General features: G+C 41.5%; 1 protein-coding gene across 1 annotated transcript; it reads left to right on the top strand.

Moving 5' to 3' along the window:
• Positions 1 to 1713: 1713 nt before the first annotated feature.
• LOC6037545 (sorting nexin-2) lies at positions 1714 to 17078 on the top strand. Its single transcript, XM_038253947.1, has 5 exons — positions 1714 to 2177; positions 3591 to 3712; positions 3779 to 4667; positions 15176 to 15328; positions 15392 to 17078. The coding sequence occupies exons 1-5, from the start codon at positions 2037 to 2039 to the stop codon at positions 15440 to 15442; spliced, it is 1356 nt and encodes a 451-aa protein (XP_038109875.1). The 5' UTR covers positions 1714 to 2036; the 3' UTR covers positions 15443 to 17078.
• Positions 17079 to 17396: the final 318 nt, after the last annotated feature.

Below are 17396 nucleotides of genomic sequence, written 5' to 3'. Positions count from 1 at the left end.
TTTATTTTGGCCACGGGCCGACCAAAAAAAAGTAAACAAAAACAATCGGGCTTCGTGTTAGGCCAAGGGCCAAAACGGAAAGTGAAACTTTCACTGTTTTCAAAGGATCTAAAATGAAAAGGGCCAACTCTCCCCCAATGGTGCAAAATATTTTTATCAGGGCCTTTGTTGCTTTTTCATCAATTTTCTCGAATAAAATATATTTTTTGGTAATTCTAAGTACAGCACAACGTAGCCTTAATAGTTTTTCACTATTTAAGGGAATAATCTCTTAGATAATCTTCATTAGCTTGAATTAGGATTTGAAAAACTTTTTCCAAACTTCATTTTGATTTTTCTCAATGTTTTGAAAATGGACTTTGAACCTTTTACAATGTTTTGCTTGAATTCTTAAATTCTTAAATTCTTAAATTCTTAAATTCTTAAATTCTTAAATTCTTAAATTCTTAAATTCTTAAATTCTTAAATTCTTAAATTCTTAAATTCTTAAATTCTTAAATTCTTAAATTCTTAAATTCTTAAATTCTTAAATTCTTAAATTCTTAAATTCTTAAATTCTTAAATTCTTAAATTCTTAAATTCTTAAATTCTTAAATTCTTAAATTCTTAAATTCTTAAATTCTTAAATTCTTAAATTCTTAAATTCTTAAGTTCTTAAATTCTTAAATTCTTAAATTCTTAAATTCTTAAATTCTTAAATTCTTAAATTCTTAAATTCTTAAATTCTTAAATTCTTAAATTCTTAAATTCTTAAATTCTTAAATTCTTAAATTCTTAAATTCTTAAATTCTTAAATTCTTAAATTCTTAAATTCTTAAATTCTTAAATTCTTAAATTCTTAAATTCTTAAATTCTTAAATTCTTAAATTCTTAAATTCTTAAATTCTTAAATTCTTAAATTCTTAAATTCTTAAATTCTTAAATTCTTAAATTCTTAAATTCTTAAATTCTTAAATTCTTAAATTCTTAAATTCTTAAATTCTTAAATTCTTAAATTCTTAAATTCTTAAATTCTTAAATTCTTAAATTCTTAAATTCTTAAATTCTTAAATTCTTAAATTCTTAAATTCTTAAATTCTTAAATTCTTAAATTCTTAAATTCTTAAATTCTTAAATTCTTAAATTCTTAAATTCTTAAATTCTTAAATTCTTAAATTCTTAAATTCTTAAATTCTTAAATTCTTAAATTCTTAAATTCTTAAATTCTTAAATTCTTAAATTCTTAAATTCTTGTTTGAGTTTCAAAATTTTTATATTCTGGAATTATTTATGTTTAAACTCTAATATTTTTAAATTTTCGAATTCTTGAATCTTCACTATTTTTTTTTGTTTTATTATTTTTTTTTTTGTTTTTTAACATTCGCATTTTTGAGTTTATAATTTCTGATGTTTTAAATTTATAAGTTTCAAAACATCCGCCCTATCTATTTCCGGCATTTTTATTTCTTGCGATTTGGCCGTATGAAGCAATAAGGTTCTAAAGCTAAAAATTGATGTTAATTCACAGTCAGACAGATGTCTGAGGTTAAATTATGAGTCACAATTTTAGGTAACAAATAAAGAGCTATGCAACGTAAGTAACTCACTCACTCATCTAACTTTTTTTTTGATCGAGCTTTCTTACCCATGTTCTTGCCAGATTGTGAAAACTGTCCATCTTTTTAACTTGGCATCTTTGAGAAAAGTAAACCGGTTGTACTAAAACAAACCATCATCCCCGAGCTGTCAAAAAACTCAAAAACTGCTTTTGCTGACTGCATCAGAATTTTTTGATTGTGCAGAGGAAAAGAAAGCAATCCAAGTGTTTCGGAACGTTATCGGTGGTGTCGGTGTGGCAAACGAGAGGAACCATCTTCCGCGGAACCCGATAAGAGTCGTCGTCATCGCCCGTGGCACCAAGTTTGAGGGGGTTTGATTCCTCGACGCGAGAGAGAGAGCGATTGCAATCGGATTTCGACAAGGTCGGTCGGAAGAGGAAAAAAAAGACAGGTCGGGGGAAGAGGGCGGATTCGGTGAAGAAGAGCAGTACAGGAACCATGATGGAGAACAACGGAATCGGGGACGACGAACAGCAGCAGCAGCAACAGCTCGGCCAGGGGGGCCAACCTCCGCTGTTTGACAATGTGGACATTACCTCGCCGGATGACGAGAACGATATCTTCGAATCGGCCATCCAGGTACGTGAATCCGTTTTCTCCGGTAAACAAACGGGTGCCGAGCAGTTTCAATTAGTTCAAGTTCAATCAAAATCGGTTGGCTTCCCTTTACTGTGGTCACACAAGTGCGGCCACTCCTCCTCCGCCGCCACCGTGGCCAATAAATTGGATTAATTAGGTGAACCAATTGGGATCCATCTTTTCTTTGCCCTTCCTTTCTTGGTGGTGGAGAAACAGAGGTGCAGAAAAAAAAACTGTGACGAACGATGATTCACACTCACTTTCTTTCCTTCGAGTGAATTTTTCATACAATATCGTTAATTGTGTGGTGCTAGAGAACTTTTGTGTTAGTCGTCGCGAGATATGCTGAAATTTCCTTTCTCAGTGCACTCTTATCACACGGCCCGATAAGCGTTTATGTTTGGGAATGGGCGTTTTACGAGGCAAATATTATGAGTAATCAAATGAAGGTCAGGGAGATCTGCAAAAAGTCAAGAAAAAAAATAAACTGGATAAATATTTCTATTTTGCGAAATGTTATTCTAGAAGGTATTTCGACACTTTTTAACCAAATTCAAAACTGGAACAAAGTACTGAAATGCTTGAAAAATGTGTACTGTCCATCAGAAATTGAACCTTAAAAAACCATTTTCTTAATTAAAGTTAACTATCGTTTCAAATTTTTAAAAATTTTATGAAAAGTTCTTCTTGAGATACTTTGAAAACTTCTCTACCACGGTCAGTATGATTCCAGACCATTCCGTACGTATTTAATTTGTACTCTTCATTTTGCGGAAAAATCTTAAACCTATCAAAGTCACCTCGTTTTACGGTACTTTTCTGGTCATTTTCGCATGACGAAAAGGCCTACTTTTATCTACTAAAAATAATAAATTCGAAAAGTAATACTTTTAGATACAAGTGCTGAGTAGGTCTAACTTTCAGCACTGAAATGGGTACTGAAAAGTTGAACTTTTCGCACTTGTGTCGAAAAATTTTATTTTTCAATATTGTTTTAGCACATGAAAAAAATAGTAAAATCCGTAAAAAAAAATACTTTGATCCAATCACATGATAATTAGTATTATTAGATAATTAGCACCCCCAGACTCAATGTCACCCCCACTGACGATAGTTTCGAAGAAAAGTGTGTATTTGTAGAGTACGTCCATCTGTTCGTTCGATTTCGATTTCGTTCTCCGAAAAAAAATAATAGTTGCATTCTACCTATTATCATAACTACGTCGGTCTATCCTTGAACTTACCAACCGTTTCCCATACTGGCGCCAATTGATTCAATTGAACTGAAAACACATTGATGCAATTGTAATTGAATCAAACACCTGATGCAATGGTGATGATTTTACAGAACTACTTTTTCTCTCGCATTGAAAAACACTAAAGTAACGGAACTTGTTGCGATCTATTACACAGGAACCGCTTTCGCCCGTCATGGAGGACGTTCCGACCGACGAGGCCGGCGACGCGTTCATCGAGATTTCCGTGTCCGACCCGCAGAAGGTCGGCGACGGGATGGGCTCGTATTTGGCTTACAAGTGAGATTGCTTCTGATTTCGTACAAGTTTGTTGCAATTTATAAAATTAAACCTTCTACTTTGCAGAGTTTCAACCAAGACCAACATTTTAAAGTTCAAGAAGCGCCAGTTCTTCACGATGCGACGCTTCAGCGATTTCCTCGGACTGCACGATCTGCTCGTGAGCAAGTACCTGCGACTGGGCCGGATCGTTCCGCCGGCGCCGGAGAAGAACATCATCGGTACGACCAAGGTGAAGATGGGCAGCCAACCGGCGAGCGATCCGGGAACCGGCGTCAACCTGGAGTGGGTGGAGAATCGGCGTGCCTCGCTGGAGCGCTTTTTGAACCGGGTCGCGCAGCATCCGTTCCTCTGCCAGGACGGGGACTTTGTCAACTTTCTCGAAAGTGACCAGGAGCTGCCGAGGGCGGTCAACACGGCCGCACTGAGCGGTGCCGGAGTGATGAGACTGTTCAACAAGATGGGCGAAACGGTGAACAAAATTACGTACAAGATGGACGAAACCGATCCGTGGTTCAACGACAAGATCACCGAGGTGGAGACGATCGACGCGCACATGCAGAAGCTGCACTCCGCGATCAAGGCACTGGTCACGCACCGGCGCGAACTGGCCACCCTCACCGGTGGCGTCGCGAAATCGGCCGCCCTGTTGAGCACGTGCGAGGAACACACCGGCCTCTCGCAGGCGCTGTCCCAGCTCGCAGACGTGGAGGAAAAGGTCGAGCTGCTGCGCTCCGAGCAGGCCAACTCCGACCTGTACATTCTGTCCGAAACCATCAAGGACTACATCGGGTTGTTTGGGGCGATCAAGGACGTGTTTCACGAGCGCGTCAAGGTGTTCCAGAACTGGCAGCACGCCCAGATGCAGCTGACGAAAAAGCGCGAAAACAAGGCAAAACTGGAGCTGCAGGAGCGACGGGACAAGCTGGACTTTGCCCAGAAGGAGGTGGAAGAGGTGAGTGTGGGGGGCTGTTTCGGCACGGTGGCAACTCGGTTTAGGCAGCGGGACTTAAAAATACTCTTAAACTCTTTCTGATAGATCATATTTATGACCCAATAACCAAAATATTCGAGCAAAAAACACATTTTAGATTAGTTTTGAGGACGCTTTATCTTTTAACAGGAGCAAGATAGTACCCTACTTTCTTCAGGAAAGTTTTAGAGGCTTTATCAATTTTAACGCTATTGTGTTGGTTTGAAAAATTTAGTGAAAATAGGGTGTACCCCATTTGGCATAATGGACATTTGGCATAACAAGTTTTCAAGAAGGACGTTTGGCATAATTGGTCCAAGACATCAGGGACGTTTGGCATAATGGACATTTGGCATAATGGACGTTTGGCATAACTCGTTCAAAAATCATCAAGGATGTTTGGCATAATGGACGTTTGGCATAATTATTGTAGCATTTTTTGTTTTGTTAAATTAGTATTTATTTTTTGTAAAGACTAATAACTTATAGCTTTTTTCCTTTTTTCTAAACAGATGATTTTACTTTAAAAGATTTTTTTTCATAAAATCAAGTATCTATTTTCTTTCAATAGATGTGATTTTTCCACTTTTTGGAATATTTCTTAATAAAGCTTTAAATATTTTGCAATAAAGATTTTATACTATTTTCCCTCCTTTTTTGAATTCAACCTAAAAAATGTATGTACATTTTGCTCTTCTTTAAAGAAATGCAATTGAGATTTTTAAAGCAATTTTCTCTCCTTTTATTTTAAAACGAAAAGAAGGCATAATCTCTCAAAAGATGCTCAGTTTGTGGTTTTTGGTCAATATTTTGCAATTATTGTGTTCGGGAGCTCGGGAGCCTCACTGTAGGTTAGAGTAGGACAGCAAAACGATAACTTGACCAGAACCAACATCTCACGGGTCCAGGGAATGATCTCTCTCAGGGAGTTGCGATCACTTCTCTGAGATAACACAATTGTACTCTTATTACGCAATCTACGACAATTAGGCTAATTATCAGCTCTTTGGGATAGGTCAGGATCAGTACAAACCGAACCATGGTCGGGTAACGAGGCCACGGTGCCTCCGCGCGTTCCGCGCCCCAGTCGGATACTGGAAACTTAATAACTACGACTAACTTAGAACTACTGTAAATATAGCGCGATTAAGTAGAAAATATACGTGTTTGGTGTAAATGTGCGTTTTACTGGCTCTACGGTCGGACTAGAGCCCTGGACAACCCCAAGAAGTGACCAACCAAGTTCTCCAAAGGATTTACGACCCGGACGAGGAACAGGACCACAGGAAACGACCCAGCGAACTCCTCGTTAACAATTTCTGTGTTGGGCAGGAAGGCTCGGCCCCAACATAATGGTCCTTCGAGCCGGATCCAGGATGGATCCGGCCCGGGGAGAACGCTGCGTCTATGGATGGAAGGACAAAGGGATTCGGCCATCGCGGATGGAATTGGCGCTAGTTGGAGCTAACACCACCACTAGCAATCGGTTTGTACAAAGCCCGCTCTAGTACCACGTACTTGTTGGATTTGCGCCAAGGCAAATGGCGTTCTTTAACCCTATGGACCGCGATGGATGATTACAAGCACCACACTGGCCGGTGGTCAACTCTACGCCAACGGATGGCTCACTTCTGGTCGATTTGCGGGATTTGGATTTCCCGTCGAAGTTCAACTTTATCATCATGGACCAAACGAGATCGAGTTGAATCTGGAACAACACGGATTTGCTGCTTCTAGACAGTTCATCGGGAGCTGTTACGGATCTGGAGGGAGGTCGTACTAAACCAACCCAGCTCGGACAATACTGAACCTGCTCGGCAGTCAGTTTTCCAGGTAAATATTAGTTCAGTATATGTCGCATGCCGAAGCAAGCAACTACTCGGTTCTAACACCAAATTCCATTTCGCCAAACACCACTACACGCCCGCATCGAGTGATCGTTGTCGATGTGGAATCGGCATAGAGGTTACGCGATCACGCAGATCATCAAGATCGTCGGATTACCACCACTTGGAAGTTCATCGCATCACCACAACTACTCGGAAGGTTGCCGTATTGGTTACACGGCTAGGGATCTACATACAGTCCACTGGTCTGGATACTGTGCACTACTACTCGTGTGCCAACCTACTAACACGTGATCGTCATCGCATGATCGCAAGGAACTGCGAAAGTGTGGCATTGTGTGGATATGGAACGATCATCACTACACCCAAGGCAGCTCGTTCACACACACTCAACGAGGGAAATCCTTTACTTCCAAAGGCTTAACTGGGACCAACTGTGAGAGATGGTCCACATACTTTCAACATCTGGACAAGGCTTGACGAGTCGCGTGGGAGTACAATTATTATCTCTCGCCAAGTCTTTCAACCCAAGCTACCAGGAGTCCAGTCGGCGAGGATAACCATCAAGTCCGACTCAACATCTCGGGGAACCACACAATCAAACAATTACTACTTCGAATTGTTTACTTTTGGTCGCTCGCACCACGTGACTGATCGGAACGGGATCGGTTCGGGACGTCTCGCAGCACGAAGAGGAGGCACATGCAAGTGTTTTGTAAGGTAAAGATGGCTATTGTATATGTCCGCCGAAGCCGGACATCGGATCTACACACACTCAGATTCGTTTCTATCCTCTTCTACATGTTGCTGCTCGTCGACTGATTGAGAAATGCGGGAAGGGCTCGCTGGACAGCAAGCACGGGAAACATCTGATACTGGTTCTGGAAAACGTCTATGGTGACGTCACACACCTCATTCATCTCGGTTGGAACACCATTCAACAACTACCACGGCAGGGTTGTGGATGCGAATGTTGCCAAGGGCGACGTTTTGGAGTTATGCAGAATCCACACTACCAAGGTTTATCGTAGCCAAGGACGGTTATGACAGGGTGCTACTCTGGGCAGGGTCCGGAGTTCGGAGCGCAGGCGTGGCTCAGGGAGGCTGAACCATGTCTACCAAGCGTGACGTCATTGGGACGTCATCGACCACGATCGGCGAACGGTCGCCACGTGGCATTGGATACAAGCGTGGCCACAAGGAATGCCACCACCCACTGACCGGTCCAAGGCCAGGGTCCAGGATCCCACCTGGACATGCGGAGCACTGGGCTCCCACCCCAAGCAGCCAAGGACACGCTGCACATTCCCGAAACAAGGGTTCAGGATCCCACCTGAACAAACGGAGCACCCAGCTCCCATCCAAAGCAGCTGAGGACGCGCTGCACAATCCAACCAAGGGTTCAGGGTCCAACCTGGACAAGCGGAGCACTGGGCTCCCATCCCAAGCAGTCAGGAGCACTGCAACCTCTAGAGTGGTCACTCTAGAGGCAAGCTGACGTCACTGGGACGTCATCCAAAGGTTTCGGGAAACGGTCATCCCACCTACGCGAGTGCTGCGTCACTGGGACGCGCACACCTGGCGAAAGAGTCCAATGGAAGGATTTTTGATTCAGCCAACCAACCGGCGATCTGGTCACCAAGGACGATACCAGATCATGTGACCACTGCAAGGGCAGCTGGTGAAGCATTCCCACGGGTGGAATCATAGGTCAAAGCGAACACCACGGAGCAAGGGTTCCGGTTCCTACGGATTCAAAATATCGGGCCAGCGGAGCAACGGGCTCCCATCCCACGTGCAGTCCAGGACGAACTCTACGACCACGTTACAACAGGGCAAGCGAAGAGTGGACTTCCACCCTCCAAGCAGTTAACGGAGCACTGCGCATACACACACCCACGACACTTCCTGTGTCCGGTTCCGGTGTCAACTCAAGCAGTTGAGGATACACTGCAACTACCAAGGGTTCAGCCTCGTCAACGGAAAGGCTGTTCGCAAGAACGCGAGGATCGGTATTGGTTTCGGTGATCACTTCGCTTGGAGAATCCACAAACTACCACATCCACACGCGACGTCGTCGAGGGCTCGGCAATCGGTCGTCGACTGCTGAGACACAGCAAAAAGGGAAGCACACCTACGGAGTATGGGCTCCGGTTACATCGAGATTCAGTTGGCAGAGCAGGGGCTCACGGCACACCAGCAGCGGGAGAGCTGCTTTCCAATGAACCCGGTTCTGCTGACAGTGAAGGTGGTATCACTGCAAGATTCCAAAGACGTCTGGCTGAGATGACGGCGTCAACCGACGTCGTACAACAACGGTGAATCAAGGCGGCGGGACTACAAGTGTTGTACAACACCTGCATCGGCGGTCAAGGTCTACAGGCACATCCGGTCGAGGACTCGATGGTGCACTACCAACAGGAGCGTACACGGCGTGCGCTGGCAAGGATCAGCGGCAGGACGCAGCTGATTATCAACGGTTAGGAGAACCAGGACGGACCACACCTGCACAGCATTGATGGAGAGTCGTTGTGAATCAGTCACATGACTGGGAGCATTCAATTGGGGGAAGGAAAACTACATCAATGAACTGCTAGGAGGTCAACAAATTATCTTGAGTCACTCCACGTTACCAAACGGTGGGTGAGCAATTAAGTCATGGATCAAACCAACTTGGACCAGGTTTAGGTACACCAACTTTAGACACATTTTTTCAATATTTGTAACAGTTTTGACCATGTTTGTGTACATATTTTTGGATTTTAACTTATGTAATAGGAGTTCAGAAATTTTAGGGGAAATTTCAGGGTGGGTGAGAATGTTCGGGAGCTCGGGAGCCTCACTGTAGGTTAGAGTAGGACAGCAAAACGATAACTTGACCAGAACCAACATCTCACGGGTCCAGGGAATGATCTCTCTCAGGGAGTTGCGATCACTTCTCTGAGATAACACAATTGTACTCTTATTACGCAATCTACGACAATTAGGCTAATTATCAGCTCTTTGGGATAGGTCAGGATCAGTACAAACCGAACCATGGTCGGGTAACGAGGCCACGGTGCCTCCGCGCGTTCCGCGCCCCAGTCGGATACTGGAAACTTAATAACTACGACTAACTTAGAACTACTGTAAATATAGCGCGATTAAGTAGAAAATATACGTGTTTGGTGTAAATGTGCGTTTTACTGGCTCTACGGTCGGACTAGAGCCCTGGACAACCCCAAGAAGTGACCAACCAAGTTCTCCAAAGGATTTACGACCCGGACGAGGAACAGGACCACAGGAAACGACCCAGCGAACTCCTCGTTAACAATTTCTGTGTTGGGCAGGAAGGCTCGGCCCCAACATATTGTTTTTTATGCAATTTTTCCTTCTTTAATATTAGCATAGCATAGCATAGCATAACGGGTCTGCACCACGCTGTAGGGGGTGCCAGAATGGTCAATTCAATATTCTTAGACAATTTGATTGCTGCCCGGTACATCCAAAAATATCTAAGATATCTGTTATAATGTAATTTTCCCTTCTTTTGATCATAATTTAACTTGAAGAAGTAAAAATCTCTAAATAAATTCACATGTTTCCCTTATTTTTTCGAATTCAATCTAAATAACCCAGAACTGGACAGCACTCGTCCGACAAGAGAGTAGCGGTAAGATTTACAGACACAGAGAACACAGTTGTAGATGACCGAGAAAATTATGCCATCGAGTCCATTTCAAGGAAAAGTTCAAAACAAAATGTGTAGTCTACGGGAATTGAACCAGGGAGAATAACTCAATGACTAAACTGGCCACCACAGCTTTGTGACACAAGGGTAGTCAGATGTCGATGTATGACTCTTGTTGCAGATTTACTGTTGCCTTCCTCACTGAGGTAAGGCTATAATCCTGCTCTAAAAATGAACTTTGTATAAAAACGTCGTAGACCCACCTTCATGTATACATATCGACTCAGAATCGAAAACTGAACAAATGTCTGTGTGTATGTGTGTGTGTATGTATGTATGTGACCAACAAACTAGCTCATGTTTCTCGGCACTGGCTGAACCGATTTGACCCAAACCTGTTGCATTCGACTTGGTTTAGGGTCCCATAGATCGAGTCATATACAGATTGAAGTTTCGATAAGTAGTTCAAAAGTTATGTATAAAAATGTGTTTTCACATATATTTGGATTTCACTTAACTGTATGTAAACTATGTCTTGGTCCACCATCCGACCCATCGTTGGTTAGGCTATCAAAAGACCTTTCCAACGAGTCCAAAACATTCAAGATCTGGCAACCCTGTCTCGAGATATGGCCACTTAAGTGATATTGATGTACTTTTTGAAAGCCGGATCTCACTTAAATGTATGTAAACTATGTCCGGATCCACCATCCGACCCATCGTTGGTTAGGTTATCAAAAGACCTTTCCAACGAGTTCAAAACATTGAAGATCTGGCAACCCTGTCTCGAGATATGGCCACTTAAGTGATATTGGTGCACTTTTTGAAAGCCAGATCTCACTTAACTGTATGTAAACTATATCCGGGTCCATCATCCGACCCATCGTTGGTAAGGTTATCAAAAGACCTTTCTAACGAGTCCAAAACATTGAAGATCTGGCAACCCTGTCTCGAGATATGGCCACTTAAGTGATATTGATGTACTTTTTGGAAGCCGGATCTCACTTAAATGTATGTAAACTATGTCCGGATCCACCATCCGACCCATCGTTGGTTAGGTTATCAAAAGACCTTTCCAACGAGTCCAAAACATTGAAGATCTGGCAACCCGTTCTCGAGATATGGCCTCTTAAGTTATATTTATGTACTTTTTTTTGTTCCGGTTCTAAAAAATAGATGAAATTTGTGTACAACCCCATCATATCAGCCATTGTTGGTAATGAGTGAGGAAGGCTCAAACCACATAGGTGGATTAAGTTAGTTTTTTTATTAATTAATGAAATTGATTGTTTTGCAGGTGTGAGTTGGTAACATTATTCTATCGAGCATTGAGCTCTCTATAAATGTTGATGGAACTATAATCTCAACCCTGTATTTTGGGTGAAGGGATGTCGATTTTGCCTTTCTTTAAATATTTTGCAATAATGTTTTTTCATGCAATTTTCCCATTTTTTTTATATTCAACTTGAAGAGGAAGATTCTCTTATAGATGTTCTCTTTAAACATTTCTATCATTTTTGCACATTTTTTGTCTGTTGCTTCATTTTTTGCAATAAAGTTGTTTATACAATTTTACCATCTTGTATTTAGTCAAAACTTATCTGAAAGAAGTGACAATTGTTAAAAAAAATAATTGCTTATTAAATAGACTTTTTGAATAGAGGTAGGTGAAAAACATTAAAATAATGCGATTTTCAAACATTTAAAGAGTGGCAAAATGTGAATCTTTAAAGAGACTTTTCCTACTATAAGTTGATTTTATATACAAGAAGGGAACAAACTCAATTGCGAATTGCGAAGAAGGGAACAAACTCAATTGTCAAATATTCCAAAAGTATTTTTTTAGAGATTTTCCCTTCAAAAAGTTGAATTTAAAATAAAAGAAGGGAAAGTTTCACAGCTTTCATTACTCATTTGTAACATATTCAAAAAAAATGCACATCCCTAATTTAGGTTGAATATTAATGAAGGGAAAATTCGCATGGGTTCCCTGCACTTTTGCCACTAGTGAACAACAAAAACATCCCCTCCCAAATCCCCACGGGAATGTATGGGCGTAGCCTTGGAGCACAGTGTAGAAATTTACGTTTGTCAAAGATTTGAAGAGATTTTTTCATCTTTAAGTTGAATTTCATATAAAAGAAGAGAAAATTTTATTTAAAAAAATCATTGCTAATTATATTGATTGGGGAAAAATGTAAAGCTAACAAGAGATCCTTCTTTAACCTAAATCTTCAATAAAAATATCAAAATTTCATTAAAAAGATTTATTGTGAATTATTCAAAAAGGAAACTATTTACTATTGGGGAAAAATAAAACAAAAATAATCTAGAAATAATCATGCCCAACGTCCATTACGCCAAACGTTTATTATGCCAAATGTCCATTATTCCAAACGTCCCTAAAGTTTTGGACCAATTATGCCAAACGTCCATTATGCCAAACGTCCTTCTTGAAAACCCGTTATGCCAAATGTCCATTATGCCAAATGGGGTACACCCATCGAAAAAAAAAATCTTCAAAAAAATAAGTTGCACTAGACCCTCTCTAGTCTAGATATCAGAAATAACCAGTGTTGGGATTCGAGTGAGCAAAAGGGAAACTTTTCTCACTCGCGAGCGAGGGAGAGAAGTTGTAGTCCTTTTCTCTCCTCGCTCGCGCTCTCCTTTTTTCTCGCGTTCTCGCTCTCGCCTCGTGCTAGTCATTCGTTCGATATTTGTAATTTTTGTATCTGGTTTATGAATGCGAACGACAAGATGGCAAAGAGGTGTAACTTCAATAGATGGGGTTTTTTTCGTTGCCAACTCGTTTTACTTCTCGACATAAACTTTGAATATATTGTTATTGTTATGTTATCTTTTATTATTTTTGATTTATTTGAAATTTTATTTTTTTAAACATAAAAAAATCATTATTTTTTTATTTTGTTTATTCTTGTTTCTTTTTTTGTGCACAATTCCATTTGATGCGGTAGCAAACACGCTGAATACCGGGTAGCAAAGCGAAATCCCGGGAAGTTTTTGACAGATGGAGGTGGAGGAATCCTCCGAGGAGGAAGATTTTCGTCCCGTCCGCGGGAATCGGAAGCGGAAGAAGTCCAGCGAGGTCACTGGAATCGGCATCGAAGGAGAAAAAGTTGAGAAGACCCTGCTCAACAACAACAAGTTCAGCCCGTTAGCGGATAACAAAAACAACAACAATGCCAGCCCAGCAGGAGGAGGGGACGCCCCGGCGGTTCCACTACCCGGCCAGTCGGCAGGTAAACAAAAGCAACCACCTTTGGTGGTGAAGAACACCACGGATTTTTACAAGCTCGTGGCGATAGTGGAAAGTTGTAAATTAGGTTTCAAACCGATTTACAAACTAACCCGATTTGGAACCAAGGTGACCTGCTTCTCTGTCAAAGATTTTGACAAGTTGCAAGAGCTACTCAAGAAAAAGAAAGTGGAATTCTACACCCACGATCGGCGGAGCGAACGAAATCATCGGGTGGTTCTTCGTGGTTTTCCTGATGAACTGAAACCGGACGAGGTCAAGTACCTTCTGAAGAGGGATCTCAAGCTGGACGCGCTGGAGGTGCATATCATCAAGCGGAAGGAAAAGTCCACCGTGGACGAAACTCCGTACATTGTGGTCTTCCCCAAGGGATACACCAATCTGAAGAAGCTCTCTGCAATGAAAGTTGTGGCAAGCACTATCATCCGGTGGGAGGCCTACCGGAACAAGCGGCAGAACGTGACCCAGTGCAGGAACTGCTTGCAGCTGGGTCATGGAACTAGGAACTGTCACCTAAAAGGCAGGTGCAACAACTGTGGGGGTCCCCACAAAACGGACGAGTGCAAAGTCCAAGAAGCCGAGCCGAAGCGGTGTGCCAACTGCTCTGGAGCCCACGAAGCCACGGACCGCAGCTGCCCTAAGCGTGCGGACTTCATCCGGAGGCGCCAGCAGGCGTCGAAACCGAAACCGCCGGCAAGGAAGGCGGAGAAGCAGAGTCCAGCAGTTCCGGCGTTTACGCCGGCGGAGTTCCCTCCGCTGCCGGGCGCAGTTCCGGACGGAAAATCCAAGGATCGCCCTCGTCCCGCAGGAAACAGCCAAGGTGGCCCCCGAGACGGTGGAGCCACGGAAAAGGAAGCCGGGGAGGTACTCTACAGTTCGGCTGAGCTGTGGGGGATTTTCTCCGCGTACATCGGCAGGTTCAAGACCTGCAAGACCCGCTTGGACCAAGTAACCCTCGTCAGTTACATGATCTCCAAGTATGGAATTTAAGGAGTTTTTTTTTTGTTATATATTGTTTTATTGATCCTCGGTCCCAACCTGGTCACAGCACCTAAAAGGACCTAATAAAAATAAGTTGAAAAAAAAAGCGGAATCCCGAAGAACTGAGTGCAAATTTGCTACCGCGACAGGTACCGCGGTAGGGTTGACGTCGGGTGCAAATTTGATTTGCTTCGATGTTTGCCACCGGCGCTGGAGATACACTCAACAATATAAACGGACCAAACCGTTATACAAGCAAGCACTGCTTTCTGTTTATTTCTAATCTATGCACACATAAACTGACGTGAGCAGGATGAACAGCTAGTTATCATTTCAAACTTACTAAACAAACAATGCTAAATATCAATTATAAAAATGTTTAATAAATTTGAGGAAAGCATCAACCACCTGAAGGTGGATTAAGTAACGCTTTTTATATTAATGTTCTCGGAAAAATACATTTTGAGTTTTTGAATTTTTCTCTGACTGCTGAGCCGAAAAAAACAACCTGATTGAGTAATACAGTCGCGAACAACGATTCAATATTTTATAACTGCTATTTCGAGCTCCATCTTGGATTTACAATTTCCATAGCATTTTAGAGCACTTTTGTGGTCATATTTCTCAACAACTTATAACAGAAAAACGAAAAAAAAGTGGCCCAAAATTACTTCTCTTCTCTTCAACAAAAAAAAATCTTATTTTTCTTTCACAGTGGGAGGCCAAGGTGCAGCGCTGCCAGAAGGAGTTTGACAACATTAGCGCCGAGATCAAGAAGGAGATGGAGCGCTTCGAGCTGACGCGCGCCCGCGACTTCAAATCGACCATCATCAAGTACCTGGAGGACCAGATGGCGCACCAGCAGCAGGTACGATCAGATTTTAGCTTGATTAAGACCAAATCGCTAAAACATATATGCTTTATTTTGCAGCAAATGAAGTACTGGGAAGCGATCGTGCCCGTCGCCAAAGAGATTGCATGAGACGAACTGACGGCGACGATGAAAAACACCACGTGCGATGATGACGACGACGACGATAATGAGGACGGCGGCGATCACGAGAACAATAGCAGAAAGCTAGCAAACACGCTGCGCCTCTCGATCAATCTCGCCGACGCCAACGCTAGAATTTCATAGATTTCCCCTCCCAGTCCTCTTCACACACTCAAAACACTCATTGATTCTTCTTTAGCGTCATTTAGTTTTCCAACGACATCGTCATCATCGTCATTGATAGAAAGTTAGGACGCGTTTTCTTCTATTGTTTTCCGTAAGCTAACAGCAACAGATAGAAGAGAGAGAGAGCTCATTTTGAGGATTTATTTTTCGCGAAAAGCACACGAAAAGACCAATGAAAAGATTGAATTTTTCTACCGCCCCCTCTCCCTCAATTGTGTGACAGTGTTGTGTAAATATTCGGCTCGGTTTTCTCGCAGCAGTCGGTAGGACCTATCGGACCTATCGAGCACTCGTAGAGAGAGAATCTATAGTGAAACTGTGTACATAATAAGTGGTAGAAGTGAGAGAGCCCCTCAATCCAGCACGAAATTAGACTAGCTAGACTAGATAAGAGCATGAAACATTAACACACAGAAACAGAACATTAATCAAAGTACTTTTGTCCAGTGTGTCCCTCCTCGAATGATCACGCGAGCGTGAAACTGTGCATGAACGAAAGCCGTAGAATGATAGGAAATTGTGTAATTTGTTAAGCGACGAGCGCTGCGGGTTCCTTTTTTGGTCAAAAGTTATTAAATTTTTCACAAAGTGAGTAGAAATTTGCTTGAAATTATAAATAATACGCATGTAATGAAGTATTATAAAAACACAACACATTATGAAAAGAGAGAATGATCTTTATTTTGAGCTTTGAGAGAGAAATTTTACGTGTAATCCCCCTCACTTTTATAGAAATGTAAACCAAAACGAGCGTAATCAATAATCCATGTTGTAGGAATATTTAAAACAAGTCAGCGGGATCACACGAGTGCGGTCACATTTTACTCGTTTTTTCTATACAAAACACACTAAAAAAATAGAACAACAAAAAAACTGCTTGCATTTATGATCTCGATCTGCTTCCGTTCTTGAGCGTTCCTGCTGTTTATTCCACGTTTGCGTCCAAAGTCGAACAATCACACTCTAAAAAAAAATCACTTAACGCGTTGATTGAATTAAAAGAAAAAATATCAATAAAAAGAACACTAAACTGTGCATTCCAGTTGTTACTCATTTATTTATGGATCTGAGGCAACACACGCATCATAACAATGTCAGCAGCAGCGATGAGATTGGCTGTTTTCTTTCCTTTGCAATTGGGACTTGCCCAGAAAGTTGGAATGATTAGTTTTGCCGCTTTGCTCCTACAATCAATCAGTAGTGCTGTTATCATTTTGCTAAGAAGATAATAAATTTATTACATAAAACGGCCGTTTTCAGAACCATGTTTATTTGTATGTGCTATGTAAACTAGCGTGATACTTGGTAATTGTCTATATTTCATACATAAACAAAGGAACAAAAAAAAAATGAAACAAAGGATAAATTATTGTTAACTATTTCTCTTTGAAAAAGTATATATATCTGAGAGCTATTAATAAAGTTTAAGTACTCCGAACAAATGTTGTTTCATTTATTTATATTTATTTTAAGGTGGTAAGATTACAGGGTAAGTACAATCAAAATAAACATGTCAAAAATAGAAATATCTTACTGCAACTCTTTCATTCTGTTCAACTATATGAGCAACTCTCTACGAAATCGGCCGATTTCGACCATTTTTATTTTTTGTATTTTTTGATTTGGCTCAAACTTTTTGGGGGCCTTCCCTATGACCAAATAAGCTATTTTGCGTCATTGGTTCACCCATACAAGTCTCCATACAATTTTGGCAGCGGTCCATACAAAAATGGTATGTAAATATTCAAACAGCTGT

Source organism: Culex quinquefasciatus, chromosome 2 (assembly GCF_015732765.1).
Source record: "Culex quinquefasciatus strain JHB chromosome 2, VPISU_Cqui_1.0_pri_paternal, whole genome shotgun sequence".
Taxonomy (NCBI): Eukaryota; Metazoa; Arthropoda; class Insecta; order Diptera; family Culicidae; genus Culex; species Culex quinquefasciatus.
Note: the sequence above shows the minus strand (reverse complement) of the source record. Positions and strands in the feature narration are given on the sequence as shown.

Coding starts and splice junctions, on each gene's coding strand:
- LOC6037545 (XM_038253947.1), top strand. CDS start 2,037: ATGATGGAGAACAACGGAATCGGGGACGACGAACAGCAGCAGCAGCAA. Junction 2,178..3,590: donor TCTTCGAATCGGCCATCCAG/GTACGTGAATCC, acceptor TCTATTACACAG/GAACCGCTTTCGCCCGTCAT. Junction 3,713..3,778: donor GGCTCGTATTTGGCTTACAA/GTGAGATTGCTT, acceptor TCTACTTTGCAG/AGTTTCAACCAAGACCAACA.